Source organism: Ranitomeya imitator, chromosome 1 (assembly GCF_032444005.1).
Source record: "Ranitomeya imitator isolate aRanImi1 chromosome 1, aRanImi1.pri, whole genome shotgun sequence".
Classification (NCBI taxonomy): domain Eukaryota; kingdom Metazoa; phylum Chordata; class Amphibia; order Anura; family Dendrobatidae; genus Ranitomeya; species Ranitomeya imitator.
The window spans coordinates 899244790-899265220 of NC_091282.1; the positions used below are offsets into that span (position 1 = coordinate 899244790).

General features: G+C 44.3%; 1 protein-coding gene across 6 annotated transcripts in view; it reads right to left on the minus strand.

Annotated features, from left to right (window-relative positions):
• Positions 1-20431, minus strand: part of WDFY3 (WD repeat and FYVE domain containing 3) — a 382468-nt gene that overhangs the window by 36686 nt on the left and 325351 nt on the right. For 4 of the 6 annotated variants that reach the window (XM_069743279.1, XM_069743265.1, XM_069743264.1 and 1 more), the window contains 4 exons: positions 20067-20294; positions 19713-19775; positions 3293-3461; positions 894-1057 (listed from right to left, as the gene is read on the minus strand). In XM_069743279.1, coding sequence (XP_069599380.1) covers positions 894-1057; positions 3293-3461; positions 19713-19775; positions 20067-20294 — 624 coding nt within the window. The remainder of the gene's footprint in view (positions 1-893; positions 1058-3292; positions 3462-19712; positions 19776-20066; positions 20295-20431) is intronic. The other 2 variants (XM_069743271.1, XM_069743266.1) reach the window with 1 other exon arrangement.

Genomic DNA, 20431 nt, shown 5'->3' on the forward strand with positions numbered 1-20431 from the left:
AGCAGCAAAATGAAGAGACCGAGACCCCGATTCTAGCAAGCTTGTTGTAGCTTTTATAAAATCAGTTATAACACTAGAATATTTAAGGAGGACTAATAGACCTGCTGCCATGTAGTCCTCCATATTCATGAGGTCTGCATACCTCCGACCCCACCACTGATTGGCAGTTTTTTTTACTTAAGCACAGTGTATACTGAAAGCTACCAATCAGTGGCGTGGGCGGGATTATACAGAGCTCAGCATTCTGAGCACCGCTAGATCTGCAGCAGTTAAAACAGTAATTTCATCAAAATGACAGAAAACAGCCCAGTAAGAGACACAGCTGGATCAGGATCTCTCCTCCTAAATCGTGCTGCGTTCAGATGGGTTAGCAAACACCTGCTGACAGACTTATTTAAAGGGAATCAGACATCAGGTTTTTGCTATATGTTCTGAGATCAGCATTATATAGAGACAGAAACCCAGATTCCAGTGATGTGTCACTCACAGGTCTGCTTGGTGCAGTTTTGATAAAATCACTTTCCTCTGCTGTAGATCTTCCAATTCTCGGACCGCTAAGCTCTGAATATCGCCACCTACATCACTGTTTAGCAAACGTACAGTGTAAATAAAAGCCGTTAATCAATGGTGGGGCAAACACAGAGCTCAACAATCACGTAGGATGACATGGCGTCAGGTTTACTAGTCCTCTAGTATAAAACATTGATTTTATTGAAACTACAATAACAAGCTGCTTAAGTGACAACCCTGGAACTGGGGTCTTTGCCCCTCCATTATGCTGCTCTCAGATTAAATAGGAAACACTTGCTGACAGATTTCTCTTGACTGTATTAGGATCTGTTCACATTTGCGTTGTGGATTCCACTTATTAAATTACAGAGTTATTCACTTACTTTCTCTCCTTCCTCAAGAAGTCGCAGAAGGGTGGTACTGTCCATCTTCTCATCTTCATCTATGGAAGAGCCTTCGCTCAGCTGGTCTTGTAGGAGCTCTTGGTTCTCATCTTCTCCTCCATCAGGAGCTGATCTGGATCGTTTCAGAGGTGCTTTCACCAGGCCTGAAAGAATCATGAAATTTATTGTGTTCTTGGTTGTAAAAAAAAAATAGCATGCTGCGGTAAAACAAGCATTTGTCATTGAAGTCCCACTCAATTTTAATAGTAAAGTTACAGTGCATTGTCCATTGTTCATTGTTGTTTGAACTGGATCACCTTCATTTTTTCATTGTCCAACCCAACAGTACAAATGCTGATCGGTGGGGTACACTTTCACCCATCACATGTGAATGGCTTATCCATGGCATCAATGCATAATACTGGAAAGATTATAATAATATATATTCACAGATAATTGCTCAAAACTATGTTATATTCCCTCCAATATGGGGAGTAAAAGTACCGGCTATACTCAGATATCTCACATACAGTGTGATCAAAAGAAGTAAAAATGATCTCCACTAAGGTACTAATATATAAAAACCATTTTATTAAAGTTACATTAAAAAATATATATATATACACATACAGTAAACAACATGTACAAGAAGGTGCTGAATCCACAAAAAAGGGACCACACTGCCATGGGCTAACTCTAAACTAACGGGATAGGCACATATATAAATAACCCACAAATCAAAACTGCCTGGGTACAGAACAAATAACCCATATAAGGAGCTGTGGATAACATGCATAGATAGGATATCTGCACATTAGCAGAGGCTAATAGGAAAGACTAACGACCACACCGCTCGCAAAAATGCGTAGCTGCAAGCCTATAAAGCATGTAGTAAGTGGGAAATATATGCAAAATAGAATATACCTTAACCGTGCGTCCCGTGTGAGAGCCCCGGCGTCCCGCTGCCCCTGACGCGCGTCACACCTCCAGAAGAAGCGAACGCGAAACGCGCGTCGGGGCAGCGGGACGCCGGGGCTCTCACACGGGACGCACAGTTAAGGTATATTCTATTTTGCATATATTTCCCACTTACTACATGCTTTATAGGCTTGCAGCTACGCATTTTTGCGAGCGGTGTGGTCGTTAGTCTTTCCTATTAGGATATCTGCACATTAGCAGAGGCTATCTATGCATGTTATCCACAGCTCCTTATATGGGTTATTTGTTCTGTACCCAGGCAGTTTTGATTTGTGGGTTATTTATTTATATATGTGCCTATCCCGTTAGTTTAGAGTTAGCCCATGGCAGTGTGGTCCCTTTTTTGTGGATTCAGCACCTTCTTGTACATGTTGTTTACTGTATGTGTATATATATATATATTTTTTTTAATGTAACTTTAATAAAATGGTTTTTATATATTAGTACCTTAGTGAAGATCATTTTTACTTCTTTTGATCACACTGTATGTGAGATATCCAAAGATTATAATAAGTAATCACCGTCAACCATTTAGGAGCCTGTGACCAATAGGAAGAAAAACCAGCAAAGGGAGGAGATCCACAAAAACTTGAAGTTAATTGAAAAATACAAAAAAACATTTAGGCTATGTGTGCACACATTCAAGGATTTCTTGCAGAAATTTCCTGACAAAAAACGGACAATTCTGCCAGAAATCTGCATGCGTTTTTTGCAAGTTTTTTTCCGGAGCTTTCCCAATGCATTAAATAGCAGGAAAAACACGAAAATTCCACAAAATTAATGAACATGCTGCTTTTTTTTTTTTACAGCGATGCGTTTTTCTCGCGGAAAAAAACGCATCATGTGCACAAAAATTGTGGAATGCATTCTAAATGATAGGATGCATATGTCTGCGTTTTTTAAGCGTTTTTATAGCGAAAAAACGCAAAAAATCTGAACGTGTGCATATACCCTCAGGGTAATGAACCGCAAAAAAAAAAAGCATTTCAGACGTAATCCTTATTCATTGCAATGAATAAGAACTATGTCTGAAATGCGTTTGCTGCAGTTCATTACCCCAAAGATTTCTAAATATTTGTGGTTTTTTAAACTTTACATTTTTTATGGATCTTTTCCCTTTGCTGGATTTTTTCTTCCTTTGCTAATTATTCCTTGGCGCACTGCAAGGTTTCGTGAATGGAGGATTTTGCCCTGGGTGAGCTGAAGTTGCCTCTGCTCCTATGGGCTATGCTTACAGGTCAATCACTAGGCATGCATAGGAAAAACCATAAACACCACCTCCCCTCTTATGCCAGTCTCTTCCGTCCATAATATTCACACAATAACTATCAAGTGCCTATTTTTAACATTTTTATGTAGTTTTCCAGGAAAAGACCTGATGAGATGTAGAGTCCCATAGAGTTTAATGCCAGCTACGTTACCTTTCACCCTGGCAATGGTGTCTTCTCCATGTTCTGGCTCATGTTGGGCAGCTTCTCCTTCCGTGCTTTCCTCTACTGTATCCTGAAATACTGCTGGGTTTCCTGGCATTAGGCGCATGTAATAATCTTTACTGTCATAGCTAATGGCACGACGGTAACGGGCAGGTTTCTGTGTTGTACATAATAAAAATAAACATATATTAAAGTCTATATAGTAAAATATTCTGTTCTTAAAGATCTCATTATTTACAGTGGGTACGGAAAGTATTCAGACCTCTTTGAATTTTTCACTCTGTTACATCGCAGCCATTTAGTAAATTCAAAAAAGTTCATTTTTTCTCATTAATGTGCACTTTTGCACCCCATCTTGACTGAAAAAAACAGAAATATAAAATAAATTTGCAGAAATTTTTACAAGTATTCAGACCCTTTGCTCAGTATTGAGTAGAAGCCCCTTTTGAGCTAGTACCGCCATGAGTCTTCTTGGGAATGATGCAACAAGTTTTCACACCTGGATTTGGGGATCTTCTGCATTCTTCCTTGCATATCCTCTCCAGTTCCGTCAGGTTGGATGGTGAACGTTGGTGGACAGCCATTTTCAGGTCTCTCCAGAGATGCTCAATTGGGTTTAGGTCAGGGCTCTGGCTGGGCCAGTCAAGAATGGTCACATAGTTGTTCTGAAGCCACTCCTTTGTTATTTGAGCTGTGTGCTTAGGGTCATTCTCTTGTTGGAAGGTGAACCTTCGGCCAAGTCTGAGGTCAGAGCACTATGGAAGAGGTTTTCATCCAGGATATCTCTGTACTTGGCCGCATTCATGTTTTCTTCCATGACAACCAGTCGTCCTGTCCCTGCAGCTGAAAAACACCCCCATAGCATGATGCTGCCACCACCATGTTTCACTGTTGGGATTGTATTGGGCAGGTGATGAGCAGTGCCTGGTTTTCTCCACACATACCGCTTACAATTATCACCAAAAAGGTCTATCTTCGTCTCATTAGACCAGAGAATCTCATTTCTCATAGTCTGGGAGTTCTTCATGTGTTTTTTAGCAAACTCTATGCGGGCTTTCATATGTCTTGCACTGAGGAGAGGCTTCCGTCAGGCCACTCTGCCATAAAGGCCCGACTGGTGGAGGGTTGCAGTGATAGTTGACTTTGTGGAACTTTCTCCCATCTCCCTACTGCACCTCTGGAGCTCAGCCACAGTGATCTTGAGGTTCTTCTTTACCTCTCTCACCAAGGCTCTTCTTCCACGATTGCTCAGTTTGGCTGGACGGCCAGGTCTAGGAAGACTTCCGGTGGTCCCAAACTTCTTCCATTTAAGGATTATGGAAGCCACTGTGCTCTTAGGAACCTTGAGTACTGCAGAGATTCTTTTGTAACCTTGGCCAGATCTGTGCCTTGCCACAATTCTGTCTCTGAGCTCCCTGGCCAGTTTCTTTGACCTCATGATTCTCATTTGGTCTGACACACTGAGCTACAGATTGGGAAAATTGTGGCAAATTTCTGCGCTGCTGAATCACTAGAATTCCAGAATTATTAGTACATGTGGCTTTAATTATTCTATGCGTTTCAGAATTCAAGACTTCTTCATCACGAAACACCACAGGAACACCACAATTTTCCCAAACTCTATCTAACGGCTGGTCCTTCCTGGACTCGTGGATCTGCTGCAGCGAATCCTATCAATGTTTCAACTCCGCTAAATCTGGTGAGTGCAATCTTAAGGTACCTTTACACATAACGATATCGTTAACGATATCGTTGCTTTTTGTGACGTAGCAACGATATCGTTAAGGAAATCGTTATGTGTGACAGCGACCAACGATCAGGCCCCTGCTGGGAGATCGTTGGTCGCTGAACAAAGTCCAGAACTTTATTTCGTCGCTGGATCTCCCGTGGACATCGCTGGATCGGCGTGTGTGACACCGATCCAGCGATGTCTTCACTGGTAACCAGGGTAAACATCGGGTAACTAAGCGCAGGGCCGCGCTTAGTAACCCGATGTTTACCCTGGTTACCAGCGTAAAAGTAAAAAAATACGTACGCTACTCACCTGGTAGCAGTGTTTTTTCAGGAGCCATGACAGCACAACGAGAGAGGGGATCCGCCCTTCCGGGACAGGAAACCTCAGACATAAAAAGGGTGGCACCTCGCTCCCCCGCCAGTTGGTTTACAGAGTATGAAAGGACCTTCTAGGTTAGTAGCACATAAACAATATTAATATATGATACAATTCACCCAGTGAATAAACTTAGGAATTTTCTAAAGGAAGTGTTGAACCCATAAGCAAAGAGGGTAGGGAATATAAGGGTGCTGTCATGGCTCCTGAAAAAACACTGCTACCAGGTGAGTAGCGTACGTATTTATTCAGTCGCCATGACAGCACAACGAGAGACTTTCAGAGAAGTGAAAAGTGACTAGGGAGGGACCACTGCCTCCAGCACCCTTCTCCCACGTGAGGTCGGAGGAGCCACCTAGATCTAATCTATAGTGTCTAAGAAAGGTGGATGGAGAAGACCATGTGGCCGCCTTACAGATGTCCTCAATCGATACTTCTGCTCTCTCAGCCCAGGATGTGGCTACCGCACGAGTGGAGTGAGCCTTTATACCTTCTGGAATTTCCACTCCACCTGCGGTATAAGCAAGAGATATCGCCTCCCTAATCCATCTGGCTAGCGTATTTTTTGATACTCTAAGTCCCTTCCTAACCCCCTGGTAGGATAAAAATAAAGAGTGGTCTTTTTTCCAGGTGTCTGTTACTGAAATGTATTTGAGAAGGCACCTACGTACGTCCAAACAATGAAATCTCTGCTCCTTATCGTTAGAGGGATTAGAACAAAATGAAGGTAGGACCACCTCCTGGGACCTATGAAATTTTGACGCAACCTTTGGAAGATAAAGAGGGTCAGGCCTCATCACCACTCTATCTTCCATAATTTGCATATATGGACGTTGTCTGGACAATGCCTGAAGATCACTAACCCTTCTTGCCGATGTAAGAGCAACTAAGAGGGCTGTCTTGACCGACAGGATCTTGATTGGAACAGAATCAATAGGCTCGAACGGAGCTTGTGTTAGAGCCGAGAGCACAAGATTTAGATCCCATGGAACTATCTTTTGTTTAACAACCGGCCTGGATCTGGTGACCGCTTTGAAAAACCTTGTTATCCAGTGATTACTGGCTAGGTTGGAATTATACAGTGCCCCTAGAGCTGAAACCTGAACTCTAAGGGTGCTGGTGGCTAAGCCTAACTCTAGGCCCTTCTGTAAAAATTCTAAGACTTGAGCAATATCAGGTTTTTTCTCGATTTGTGCTCCTGAACTTGATAGGAACTTCCTCCATACCCTAACATAAATGCTAGTCGTGGAGGCTTTCCTACTTTTGAGCACAGTATTTACAAGATTTTGAGAGAATCCCTTCCCTTTCAGAAGTGACCTCTCAAATTCCACGCTGTCAGGTGCAAGTTGGATACTCGTGGATGTAGAACTGGACCCTGGGAGAGGAGGTCTGGAACTTCTGGGAGGATCCATGGCTGGGAAATGGACATGCTTCTCAGCCATGGGAACCATGACCTTCTGGGCCAGAACGGGGCTATTAATATCACTCGGGCCCTGTCTTCCCGAATTTTCCTCAGAACTATAGGAATCAGATTCAGAGGGGGAAAAGCATAGGCGAGACTGAAGTTCCAGGAGATCAGGAGAGCGTCGATTGCATACGGGTTGTCCCTTGGATCTAGGGAACAGAATTGATGAAGTTTCTTGTTTCCCCGACTGGCAAACAGATCTATCTCTGGACATCCCCATAACCGTACGATCTGATTGAAGACAGCCGGTTTTAGAGACCAGTCCCCTTGTTTGAGCTCGTTGCGGCTTAAATAATCGGCCATGGTATTTAGATTTCCCTTTATATGAAGGGCCGTAAGGGAGAGCAGGTGATTTTCGGCCATCTGAAAAATATGATTTGTAACGTTCATTAATGACCTAGATCGTGTACCTCCTTGGTGGTTCACATAAGCAACGGTCACCTGGTTGTCAGAGAGTAGTCTAACATGTCTACCCTGCAGAGGTACAAGGAACCTATCTAAGGCGCGTTCTACCGCCATCAATTCCTTCAGATTGGAGGACGTGTCTCGCTCAGATTGGGACCACAGACCCTGAATGTAATTGTCTTCCCAGTGTGCCCCCCAACCCGTGGGGCTAGCATCAGTTGTTATCACTCGTGTTATCTGATTTGTCCAAGGTACACCTCTACGTAGATTAGGGATGTGCGTCCACCAACTTAGGGAACCCGTGGCTTCTACAGATAGGGAAACATTTTTATCAAGGTTAGCGCCCAGCCGCCTAAAATTATGCAGAATATCCCATTGCAGAGGCCTGGAGTGAAACTGTGCCCACATCACCGCCGGAAAACAAGAAGTAAGTGAACCTAAGAGTGACATAGCATTTCTTAAGGAGACTACTGGATTATTAATTGCTTTGGAGGCCAGCCGACGAATAGAATCAACTTTTGAGTCTGGCAGGCGACATTCCTGCTGACTCGAATCCACAGTAAGACCCAAAAACTGCTGTGACGTTGAGGGCTGAAGACGCGACTTTTTGAGATTGATAATCCATCCTAAGTTGTGTAATGCTGCTATCACTTTCTCCAACTGTTCTTTACAGTGTACCTCTGAACGCCCCACGATCAATAAATCATCCAGGTAGGGAATTATTAGTATGTTTTGCTCATGAAGGTGTGCCATAACCTCTACCATAATCTTAGTGAAAACCCGAGGTGCGACCGCAACACCAAAGGGGAGTGCCCGATATTGAAAGTGTTCTACTGTGCCGGCAAGGGAAACCGCCACCCTGAGAAAGCGCTGATGAGTTGCATGTATCGGGACATGGTAATAGGCGTCTTTCAGATCTAAGACAACCATGAAGCAATTGTGAAAAAGGAGCTTTATTGCCGACTTCACAGATTCCATCTTAAAGGATGGGATCAGCAGGAATACATTCAGGCCCTTCAGATTGATGATGGTACGATATGATCCATCTGGCTTCTTTATCAGGAATAAAGGGGAGTAAAACCCCGTACCTTGTTCCTCCATAGGTACTTTAACGAGAACCCCCTTTTTTTGGAGATCTCGAACCTTTGACTCCAAACGCCAATTGTTCTGCGGGAGAAGAACGGATAGGGGTTAATTTAAATTTGTCCTGGGGGGTATGGTGGAATTGGAACTTTAACCCCTCTTTAATGATACTGAGTATCCATGGACTATTGGTGATTTTCAACCAGGCTGGGTAGAAGGCCAACAGCCTACCGCCCACCTGGTCCGCCAGTCATTGAGGCTTTTTAGAGTCTCTAGGAGAGTTAAACATAAAACCTCTACCTCTTCTTCTGTAAGAGTTATATCTGGTCGAATCTCTATTTGAATCTCTGTCCGATCTTCGACGATACGGCCCTCCTCTGTTGTATTCCCGTCTATAGAAGGGTCTTGTTAGAAGAGGGAATCGCTTTTTATTGTCACCTGCTTTTTCTAGAAGCTCATCCAGGACTGGGCCAAACAAATGAACCCCCTCACAGGGGATGCCACATAGTTTCGATCTGGCCTGTAAGTCTCCTGGCCAGCATTTTATCCAAAGAGCTCTACGGGCCGCATTGGACAGTGCTGATGACCTTGCAGCTAGCCTAACGGAATCGGCTGACGCATCCGAAAGGAAGGCTGCTGCATCCTGAATCATAGACATAGATGATAGGATCTCGCTCCTAGGAACCTTGTCCTTGAGCTGGTCTTCTAGATTACCCAGCCATACCATCAACGACCGGGCAGTGCAGGTGGCCGCAATCGCCGGCCTCAGGGAACCTGCTGATGTTTCCCAAGCTCCTTTAAGGAATACCTCAGCTTTCCTATCAAGCGGGTCTTTTAGGCTTCCCAGATCCTCAAATGGGAGAGACGTCTTTTTACATGCTTTGGCCACCGCCGCATCCAGTTTCGGGACCTTGTCCCAGGAGGAAGAAGCCTCTTCCTCAAAGGGATACCTTCTTTTGAACGCTGGTGGGAGTGACCCCTTCCTTTCGGGTTTCTTCCATTCTCTCGTAATCAGTGACTTAACTTTATCAACTACCGGAAACACTCTTCTGGATTTGCGATCTATGCCTTTAAACATTATGTCCTGTATGGAACATTCCGCCTGGGTCTCCTCAATGCCCATAGTGTTGTTGACAGCTTTGACTAAGCGGTTAACCTTATCCAGTGATAGACAGGTTCGACTAGATTCCACATCCTCTGATGATGATGACGGATGAGAATCCGAGCTCATACCACCTGTGTCTGAATCCACATCCGAGGCTGGGGATAATATCTCCTTCCTCTTTTTTGAAACTGTCTTCTGAGACCTCATGGAATCTCTGACCTCCTGTCTAACCAAATCCCTAAGAGTAGACGTAAGGTCAGGGGCCTCGTCCTCAATTAACTGTTGAATGCAGATGCTGCACAATTTCTTTTTATGTCCATCTGGAAGCGGCTCCGTACAGATGGCACACTCCCTATGTTTGGATTTGGACACAGATTTCCTCCCCTAATAAGGAGAGAGGGAATACAAGGAGGGACAGCTATCAGAAAACGTACTTTCACGAAGCTCACTTACCCATCCCTGCAGCGAATGGTACCGTAATCGGGGGGTCCTTCTTAGCCGGAGATTCCTTACGGCCTGAGGACTTAGTTGATTTCTGAGCTTCTTTGGCTCTACCAGCGCGACTACTGCCACTAGAACGCCGCTGGGAGCTGCTCAAAGGTTGTTCAGGTGACTGCTGCTGCTCACCGCCCAGCTGCGGTGTTCCTTCCAAATACTCCATTCCAGAAATGGTGGACAGGAACAATGTTGAGGCCTCAGTGCAGCGCTTAAATCCATCCCCCTGGGTACCACCCCCGGATGGGGGTCAGCAGGGCCATTCCTCGGTGCACCGCTGATTGGTACTGCCCCGCTTCCTCAGAGCGCCGGACCTCCCCCCCCCCGAGGCCAAAATCCCACCTCCGACACCAGGCGCCGCCATTAGCCGGAATAAGGCGCCACCGCGTCATCGGGACACGCCCCTTCCGGACGCGGCCGCGGCGCTGAGAGCAGACGCGCCGAACAAGGACGGCAGCGCTCCCCAGCCATCGCAGACCCCAGCGCCAGCAGCGGACCGACCTCGGAGGCTCCAGCAGATGCGCACCATGGGGCCTTACGTTCCAGGTAAATAGCGGCACCCCAGAAGCCAACCCCCCTCTTAGGGCTGCTTCCTCCTGCTGTCACCTACACAGACAGTCCCCCTGCCGTGTGGTGCTTCCATCCTCCTGATCAGGCCGAGGTAGGGGACCCCCGCTACTTGCATCGGCCTGTCAGGAGTGGGATAACTTCTATCTTCGACCCTCTTCTCTGGGCCTGTCTGAAGAGGTTCCACTGTCAGGGACAGGAAACCAACTGGCGGGGGAGCGAGGTGCCGCCCTTTTTATGTCTGAGGTTTCCTGTCCCGGAAGGGTGGATCCCCTCTCTTGTTGTGCTGTCATGGCGACTGAATAAAAACAAACACTACATACTTACCTTCCGCTGTCTGTCCCCGGCGCTGTGCTTCTCTGCACTCCTCCTGCACTGGCTGTGAGCGTCGGTCAGCCGGAAAGCAGAGCGGTGACGTCACCGCTCTGCTTTCCGGCCGCTGTGCTCACAGCCAGTACAGGAGGAGTGCAGAGAAGCAGAGCGCCGGGGACAGACAGCGGTAGGTAAGTATGTAGTGTTTGTTTTTTTTTACTTTTACGCTGGTAACCAGGGTAAACATCGGGTTACTAAGCGCGGCCCTGCGCTTAGTAACCCGATGTTTACCCTGGTTACCCGGGGACTTCGGGATCGTTGGTCGCTGGAGAGCTGTCTGTGTGACAGCTCTCCAGCGACCAAACAGCGACGCTGCAGCGATCCGGATCGTTGTCGGTATGGCTGCAGCGTCGCTTAATGTGAAGGGGCCTTTATGGATTAACCTTTTAACCTTCTCAGATAAGGCACTATTTGCGCTCTTTCCTTCAACAGTTTTCATACACTGTGAGCTGTGACGTTTTATATAGACAGGTGTGTGCCTTTCCGAATCAAGTCCTATCAGTTTAATTAAACACAGCTGGACTCCAATGAAGGAGTAGAAGCATCTCAAGTTGGATCACAAGGAAATGGACAGCATTTGACTTAAATATGAGTGTCTGAGCAAAGGGTCTGAATACTTATGACCATGTGATATTTCAGCTTTTCTTTTTTAATAAATTTGCAAAGATTTCTACATTTCTGTTTTTTTTTAGTCAAGATGGAGTGCGGAGTGTACAATAATGTGAAAAAATAAACTTTTTTTAATTTACCAAATAGCTGCAATGAAATAAAGAGTGAAAAATTTAAAGGGGTCTGAATACTTTCCGTACCCACTGTATATCCAAAAAAAGAGGGAATAAGAGAGCAATGTGCATCTTCAGAGCAGGGCTCATTGGTTATGTGACACAAAGGGCTCGTTTCCACAAGCTTTATGTGACACCTTCCATGAATGTACCTGTCCCGCGTTCTGTATGAGCTTACAGAAGATATCTGTGCAACAATAAGCCCAACCAGACCAATGGACAGTCTGCCTGCAAACAGGCAATCCCTGCATGTGTTGCGGCTGTCGAACAGCTGCGAGACATGCATACACGGCAACTCAAGCATAGTATTTGAGCATGCTGAAGATACTCTGTTAGGACCAGGGTATGCTCGTTGATCACTACTGATTACCAAGTCATGTAAATGCCTCAAATTTAAGAATCATTGTTATCAAACGTTCTCAGCACTGAAGAATATAGCGCCTTGTTGTAAACTGAAACTCGCTGGTTTCCATTGCTGGTCATCCTGGCCCGTTTGGCATGGCAGCATCAAATACAGACCATCTATTCAAAGTCTGGAAACAAACAGTATTTAGCCCCCCCCCCCCCCCCCCACCCCGGCTCTAGACTAAGTGCTCAGGCTAGCAGTTAGCTCATGCAGAAGCTGAGAGAAAGACTTCCCACATCCTTGAAAATACATTGAATTACGACGGTGGTTTTTGCCAACATTCATACTTAAAGGCATTGTACCCTCGGCTTATGTTCTCCCTTCAAACTGTAATTATGGCATTTGGTTAATATAACGGGACTTAACGTTATTACCTAGTATATATTACAACCAATAAGGACAACATTACGGTTCGTCAGTAATATTTATCAGAAATGGTGGCACGAGACAAGTGTCTTATTGTGGTGGAGGATTGCACCAGGCACAAAACTTTACTTTTGCAAAATTTCAAATGGCGGAGTTGTGAGCATTGAACACCTGATTGAGTGCCACAATGAAATATATTGGCTTCAATATGATGCCAATGCAGTGGGATCTTTGTGGTGGCCTAAAAGATGGCAATGCCAAGGAGCAGGCAAGAAAACCACAGCATTGACACACCTTTGCCAGTCCACATCGTGTCCAGAAAAGATGAGATGAGTTACTCAAAATAGGCCGGTATAAATGTTATTGATTTATGGGGGTGGCACAAAGTTGGCATTACTACTTTTGGAGCACTCAGGGGCATCTTTATAATTTGCTTGAAGGTGAGATTACTTTTTAAGTGAGCAGTCAGGAGATATGATTAAAGGATTGAAAGGGAGTGAAACACTTGCCTTGCCCCAGGAGCTAGCAATCCACACATACAGGTCCTTCTCAAAAAATTAGCATATAGTGTTAAATTTCATTATTTACCATAATGTAATGATTACAATTAAACTTTCATATATTATAGATTCATTATCCACCAACTGAAATTTGTCAGGTCTTTTATTGTTTTAATACTGATGATTTTGGCATACAACTCCTGATAACCCAAAAAACCTGTCTCAATAAATTAGCATATCAAGAAAAGGTTCTCTAAACGACCTATTACCCTAATCTTCTGAATCAACTAATTAACTCTAAACACATGCAAAAGATACCTGAGGCTTTTATAAACTCCCTGCCTGTGTCATTACTCAAAACCCCCATCATGGGTAAGACTAGCGACCTGACAGATGTCAAGAAGGCCATCATTGACACCCTCAAGCAAGAGGGTAAGACCCAGAAAGAAATTTCTCAACAAATAGGCTGTTCCCAGAGTGCTGTATCAAGGCACCTCAATGGTAAGTCTGTTGGAAGGAAACAATGTGGCAGAAAACGCTGTACAACGAGAAGAGGAGACCGGACCCTGAGGAAGATTGTGGAGAAGGACCGATTCCAGACCTTGGGGAACCTGAGGAAGCAGTGGACTGAGTCTGGTGTGGAAACATCCAGAGCCATCGTGCACAGGCGTGTGCAGGAAATGGGCTACAGGTGCCGCATTCCCCAGGTAAAGCCACTTTTGAGCTACAGAGAAGCAGCACTGGACTGTTGCTAAGTGGTCCCAAGTACTTTTTTCTGATGAAAGCAAATTTTGCATGTCATTCGGAAATCAAGGTGCCAGAGTCTGGAGGAAGACTGGGTAGAAGGAAATGCCAAAATGCCTGAAGTCCAGTGTCAAGTACCCACAGTCAGTGATGGTGTGGGGTGCCATGTCAGCTGCTGGTGTTGGTCCACTGTGTTTCATCAAGGGCAGGGTCAATGCAGCTAGCTATCAGGAGATTTTGGAGCACTTCATGCTTCCATCGGCTGAAATGCTTTATGGAGATGAAGATTTCATTTTTCAGCACGACCTGGCACCTGCTCACAGTGCCAAAACCACTGGTAAATGGTTTACTGACCATGGTATTACTGTGCTCAATTGGCCTGCCAACTCTCCTGACCTGAACCCCATAGAGAATCTGTGGGATATTGTGAAGAGAAAGTTGAGAGACGCAAGACCCAACACTCTGGATGAGCTTAAGGCCGCTATTGAAGCATCCTGGGCCTCCATAACATCTCAGCAGTGTCACAGGCTGATTGCCTCCATGCCACGCCGCATTGCAGCAGTCATTTCTGCCAAAGGATTCCCGACCAAGTATTGAGTGCATAACTAAACATTATTATTTGTTGGTTTTTTTGTTTGTTATTAAAAAACACTTTTATTTGATTGGATGGGTGAAATATGCTAATTTATTGAGACCGGTTTTTTGGGTTATCAGGAGTTGTATGCAACAATCATCAGTATTTAAACAATAAAAGACCTGACAAATTTCAGTTGGTGGATAATGAATCTATAATATATGAAAGTTTAATTGTAATCATTACATTATGGTAAATAATGAAATTTAACACTATATGCTAATTTTTTGAGAAGGACCTGTATATTACATTGCACTGAGAGTACTTGATTCAGAACTAGGATTTTACAAGAACGGATTGTAACAAATGCAATGCATAGAATGTTAAAATTTATATTTAGAAAAAATGATGCTAGATAGTGTGGAAGCCATGGTTCGTAAGGAAGGTCAGCAAGGCAGCTAAGGTTCAGAAGGGAAGACAATGTGGTGGCTATAATTCTTTAAAAGGGAATTCTACAGAGACGAGCTCAAATCATGACATTTGTACAACCTGGAGACAAAATCAGAGAAGACCTCATGTGTAAGGTATCTGAATGTAAATGTTTATTTGTGATACAGACTGAGTAATCAGTACTGTGGTTCCTGTATGGTCCACAGTCTGATGAAAGCTGATAACTCTTAGCATATGATGGAGGTTGACCTGACATTGCATTTTATCACTGTACTAAGCTTGGTGCTGCATTGATGTATTGATGATGGTTCTGGTGCTGTATTCATGCACAGATAGTGGTCTGGTGCTGTATTCATGCACGGATAATAGTTCTGCTCATATATTCATGGACGGTAGTTCTGGTGACAATAATGAATTGACTGTGGTTGTGCTGATGTAATCATTAACTGAGGCTTATTTTAGTGCTGTATTCATGTAAGTAAAACTGTAAAAAAAAAATTACCCTTGGAATTGGTTTATTATGACAATGTGGCCCTTGAACCAAAATGGTTGTACACCCCTGGCTTACAATAAGGGAATGATAATAAAGCAAAAGTTGCCCCTTCTAGTCATCTATGCATAAAAGTGATAGCATGTAGATGGGGTGGCAGAACAGATAAACAATAGAAAACAGCAGGACAGATTAAATGGTTTGGCAAGGTAAAAAGTTATACTTAAGTATACTTCAAAACTAAAACAAATATGCAATTAACTGATATGGTTTTATTACTGGTTCAACAAATCCATAGAAATCAGATATAGGCCTGGGTGAAAAAAGGGACAGAGTTTCCTGTGGGCATGTGTGATTAATGTTGAATGTGGGGGAGGTCATCTCATTTCAATATCTAAGCCAGCCAGTTGCATCTCCCATACACATTGCACTAATGACATGCTTACACAGGAAACATTCTCTTGTGACAAATCTGTAGCACAAAGTAGAGCTGTCCTGACTGTGCGGATATCTTCAGATCAGAGAAACATTGATAACTGAAGTACATTATATCACACATGAAGGAATCTTCATGGCATTGTCCACATGGTCTCCAGATCAATCTCCAGCTATCATTGTGTCCAGGACTCATCACTGAAGAGGATAGACCTTCATTCCAGCCTCCAATGCTATCTTGCTCTGCACCATGATAGCCTTTGAGAAGGGTGGTGTGAGATAAATGGAACACCGCTAACTGAATGTCTGGCTCGTAGCCCTATAGGTACCTTCACACATAACGATATCGTTAACGATATCGTTGCTTTTTGTGACGTAGCAACGATATCGTTAAGGAAATCGTTCTGTGTGACAGCGACCAACGATCAGGCCCCTGCTGGGAGATCGTTGGTCGCTGAACAAAGTCCAGAACTTTATTTCGTCGCTGGACTCCCTGCAGACATCGCTGGATCGGCGTGTGTGACACCGATCCAGCGATGTCTTCACTGGTAACCAGGGTAAACATCGGGTAACTAAGCGCAGGGCCGCGCTTAGTAACCCGATGTTTACCCTGGTTACCAGCGTAAAAGTAAAAAAAAACAAACACTACATACTTACCTACCGCTGTCTGTCCCCGGCGCTCAGCTTCTCTGCACTCCTCCTGCACTGGCTGTGAGCGTCGGTCAGCCGGAAAGCAGAGCGGTGACGTCACCGCTCTGCTTTCCGGCCGCTGTGCTCACAGTCAGTGCAGGAGGAGTGCAGAGAAGCTGAGCGCCGGGGACAGACAGCGGTAGGTAAGTATGTAGTGTTTGTTTTTTTTACTTTTACGCTGGTAACCAGGGTAAACATCGGGTTACTAAGCGCGGCCCTGCCGCTGTTGTTATTGCCGCTGCCTGCTGTTGTACAAATGCCTTCGGATTGTTTGTGCAGACACTTTAACACCTTAGGCTTGGTATGTGATGTCAAATTTCACTTACATTTCTAAATGGATCACTATTCTCCATTTTTCCAAATCCAACAAGACTACATGGGAAGAGCCATGATCATGCATTCAAATTGGACTTAATGTACCTTCACACTGAACGATATCGCTAGCGATCCGTGACGTTGCAGCGTCCTGGCTAGCGATATCGTTGAGTTTGACAGGCAGCAGTGATCAGGATCCTGCTGTGCCATCGTTGGTCGGCGCAGAAAGTCCAGAACTTTATTTCATCGCAGGATCTCCCGCAGACATCGCTGAATCGGCGTGTGTGACACCGATTCAGCGATGTCTTCACTGGTAACCAGGGTAAACATCGGGTTACTAAGCGCAGGGCCGCGCTTAGTAACCCGATGTTTACCCTGGTTACCAGAGTAAACGTAAAAAAAACAAACACTACATACTTACATTCCGGTGTCTGTCCCCTGGCGCTGTGCTTCTTTGCACTGTGTAAGCGCCGGCTGGAAAGCAGAGCACAGCGGTGACGTCACCGCTGTGCTTTCCGGCTGGCGCTCACAGTCAGTGCAGAGAAGCACAGCGTTGGGGGACAGACACCGGAATGTAAGTATGAGGTGTTTTTTTTTTTTTTTACGTTTACGCTGGTAACCAGGGTAAACATCGGGTTACTAAGCGCGGCCCTGCGCTTAGTAACCCGATGTTTACCCTGGTTACCAAGGGACTTCACATAGTTGGTCGCTGGAGAGCTGTCTGTGTGACTGCTCTCCAGCGACCACACAACGACGCTGCAGCGATCGGGATCGTTGTCTAGATCGCTGCAGCGTCGCTAAATGTGACGGTACCTTTACACCTGGGATTATTGTGTGTCTTGGCATAATGCATGGTAGCTGGATCCATTGTCATTCCAGCTACACTAACAGCTGAGCATTACATTGATTTTGGCATGGAATCAGAATTACAGCCATTTTTCAACATGATCCCGACAATCCAGTAGGTTGCATGTGCTACTCTAAGCAGATTTTCGTGGACTATTTGCCTATACATATACATATACTCACCTGCGCCCGGTGCTCCTGACGCGGTCCCTGCATGTCCCACGGTCTTCGGGCAGCTTCTTTCCCTGTTTAGCAGTCACTGGTACCGCTCATTAAAGTTATGAATATGGACTCCACTCCCATAGGGGTGGAGCCGCATATTCATTACTGTAATGAGCGGTGCCACGTGACCACTCACTACAGGAAGAAGCTGCCGGCGCCGGAGACCGTGGCACATGCGGGGACCACGTCAGGAGCGCCGGGAGCAGGTGAGTATTTCATATTCACCTTTCCGCGTCCCACCGCCGCCTCGTCTTCCGCGTCCTCTGCAGTGACTGTTCAGGTCAGAGGGCGCGATGACATGTTAGTGTGCGCGCCGCCCTCTGCCTGAAGAGTCAGTGCGCAGAGACAGGACGCTGAGGAGCAGCGGGCAGCGACGAGAGGTGAGTATGTCATTTTTTTTTTAGTGCAGCAGCATTACATGTGGCACAATGCTATATGGATCGTCTATGGGGCCATAAAGAATTGCATGGAGCATTATATGGGGCATCTATGGGGCCACAACTGCATGGAGCATTATATGGGGCATCTATGGGGCCATAACTGCATGGAGCATTATATGGGGCATCTATGGGGCTATATAGAACTGCATGGAGCATTATATGGGGAATCTATGGGGCCATAACTGCATGGAGCATTATATGGGGCATCTATGGGGCCATAACTGCATGGAGCATTATATGGGGCATCTATGGGGCCATAACTGCATGGAACATTATATGGGGCATCTATGGTGCCATAAAGAACTGCATGGAGCATTATATGGATCATCTAGGGGACATAACTGCATGGAGCTTTATATAGGGCATTTATGTCGCCATAAAGAACTGCATGGAGCATTATATGGGGCATCTATGGGGCCATAAAGAACTGAATGGAGCATTATATGGGGCATCTTATGGGGCCATAAAGAACTGCATGGAGCATTATATGGGGTATATTTGTATATTGAGCATCTTATGGGGCCATAATGAACTGTATGGAGCATTGTATGGGGCCTATTTTGTATGGAGCATCTTATGGGGCCATAATTAACAGTATGGAGCATTATATGGGGCTCCTGATCCAATATGGATATTCAAAACACTTAACCTACTGATGTCTCAATTTTACTTTTATTGGTATCTATTTTTATTTTTGGCATTTACCGGTAGCTGCTTCATTTTCCACCCTAGGCTTATACTCGAGTCATTAAGTTTTCCCAGGTTTTTGTTGAAAAATTAGGGGAGTCGGCTTATGCTCGGGTCGGGTTATACTCGAGTATATACGGTATATATACACACACACACATCATATAACACACACAAAATTTATATCTATAGTTAGAAGTGATTGATATAGCAAGATATAATATAAAGTATACTTCAGTTTTAATTTTTTCTCTGATCAAAAGATATATATTGTAGTTGGGCAACCTCTTAGAGATTAATCCAGGAAAGACAAGGCACTAGGTTTTCAAAGTTTTTGTAATAAAATATGAAGTTTTTAACATTTTTTTGCAATATATTTCTAGATGTCCGAAAAAATGGTACAGGGGCTTCACAGACCTGGTATTTGGTTAATTGACATTTTTATACCATCAAACTGGCATAGCAGAGTTAAAAAGCCTCTACAGTAACTTTTATATTTTTGTATTTTAGGTATAATGGCACTTATTTTTAATTGACATTACAAAGCCTTTAATTATGTAAAGCTGGCACCATCCTAAATACTGTACCACACTAAAATACAAATAATGACATTAAAGCACTAGAAATAAAACACATTTGGTGGAATCAAGCAAGGGGTTTTGGATTACTTGGCACAAAACTCATTGATGCTATGCTCATTTTCAGAGTGGAACTCATTTACTCAAGGATACTAAGTGAAAGGCACAAGTTGTGTTATTATACATATGCAGAACAGGCTGAATGAACGCTTCAGAAAGCTTTGTTAGAACATGCTCTAGTGATACTCTTTAGTATAGAAGACTTCTTTACTAAGTTTTACCTGCTCAAGAGATACCGTGAAGACACCATCAGATGATTCGGGCAGTATACATGGAAAGTCAGACTAAAAAAATTGGGTATTGGGTTAACATCAGATAGGATTTAATTATTGCCAGACGTATAATGTTCCTATCGATACACAGTTCAGTATATAGAGAGGGATTATGGAAGACTCATGATCTCCATGCTTCTGCATACAACAGAATTCCACAAAGGTTTGCTTCTTAAGAGAGACAGCTAAAGTATACTAACGTAAAAATATAATATACATTAAACATAAAATAAACTGTACTAATTACAGTAACATACAAAAGTAAAGACCATTACTAGGATCCCTGCTGACATGGATGCTTACCAGTGTGTTCGTATCTTGCTCCATTTCAGGAATGTAAGGATAGTGAATATAGAACATGTCATTCCTTACAACTTTCTTTCTCATTCTACAAGGCCCTTCGGTCATCTCCAGCAACCATTTATCCAGGTGGGAACCGATGGGTGGTCCCCATAGCCCTCTCTCCCGAAGCAGTTCATATTCAATCTGATTCCATTCCTCAATCACATATTTCAAGGCATTTTGTTGACGCTATTTTAAAATCATAGAAAAGTATAGTAATGATCTAATATTGGCAATTACACTAGTGCATAAAATCTATACATACAAGTGGTGCTATGCTAAGAAGGCCAGAAGGTCACTTGTTGTAACACCGGGTTTAGCAGCAA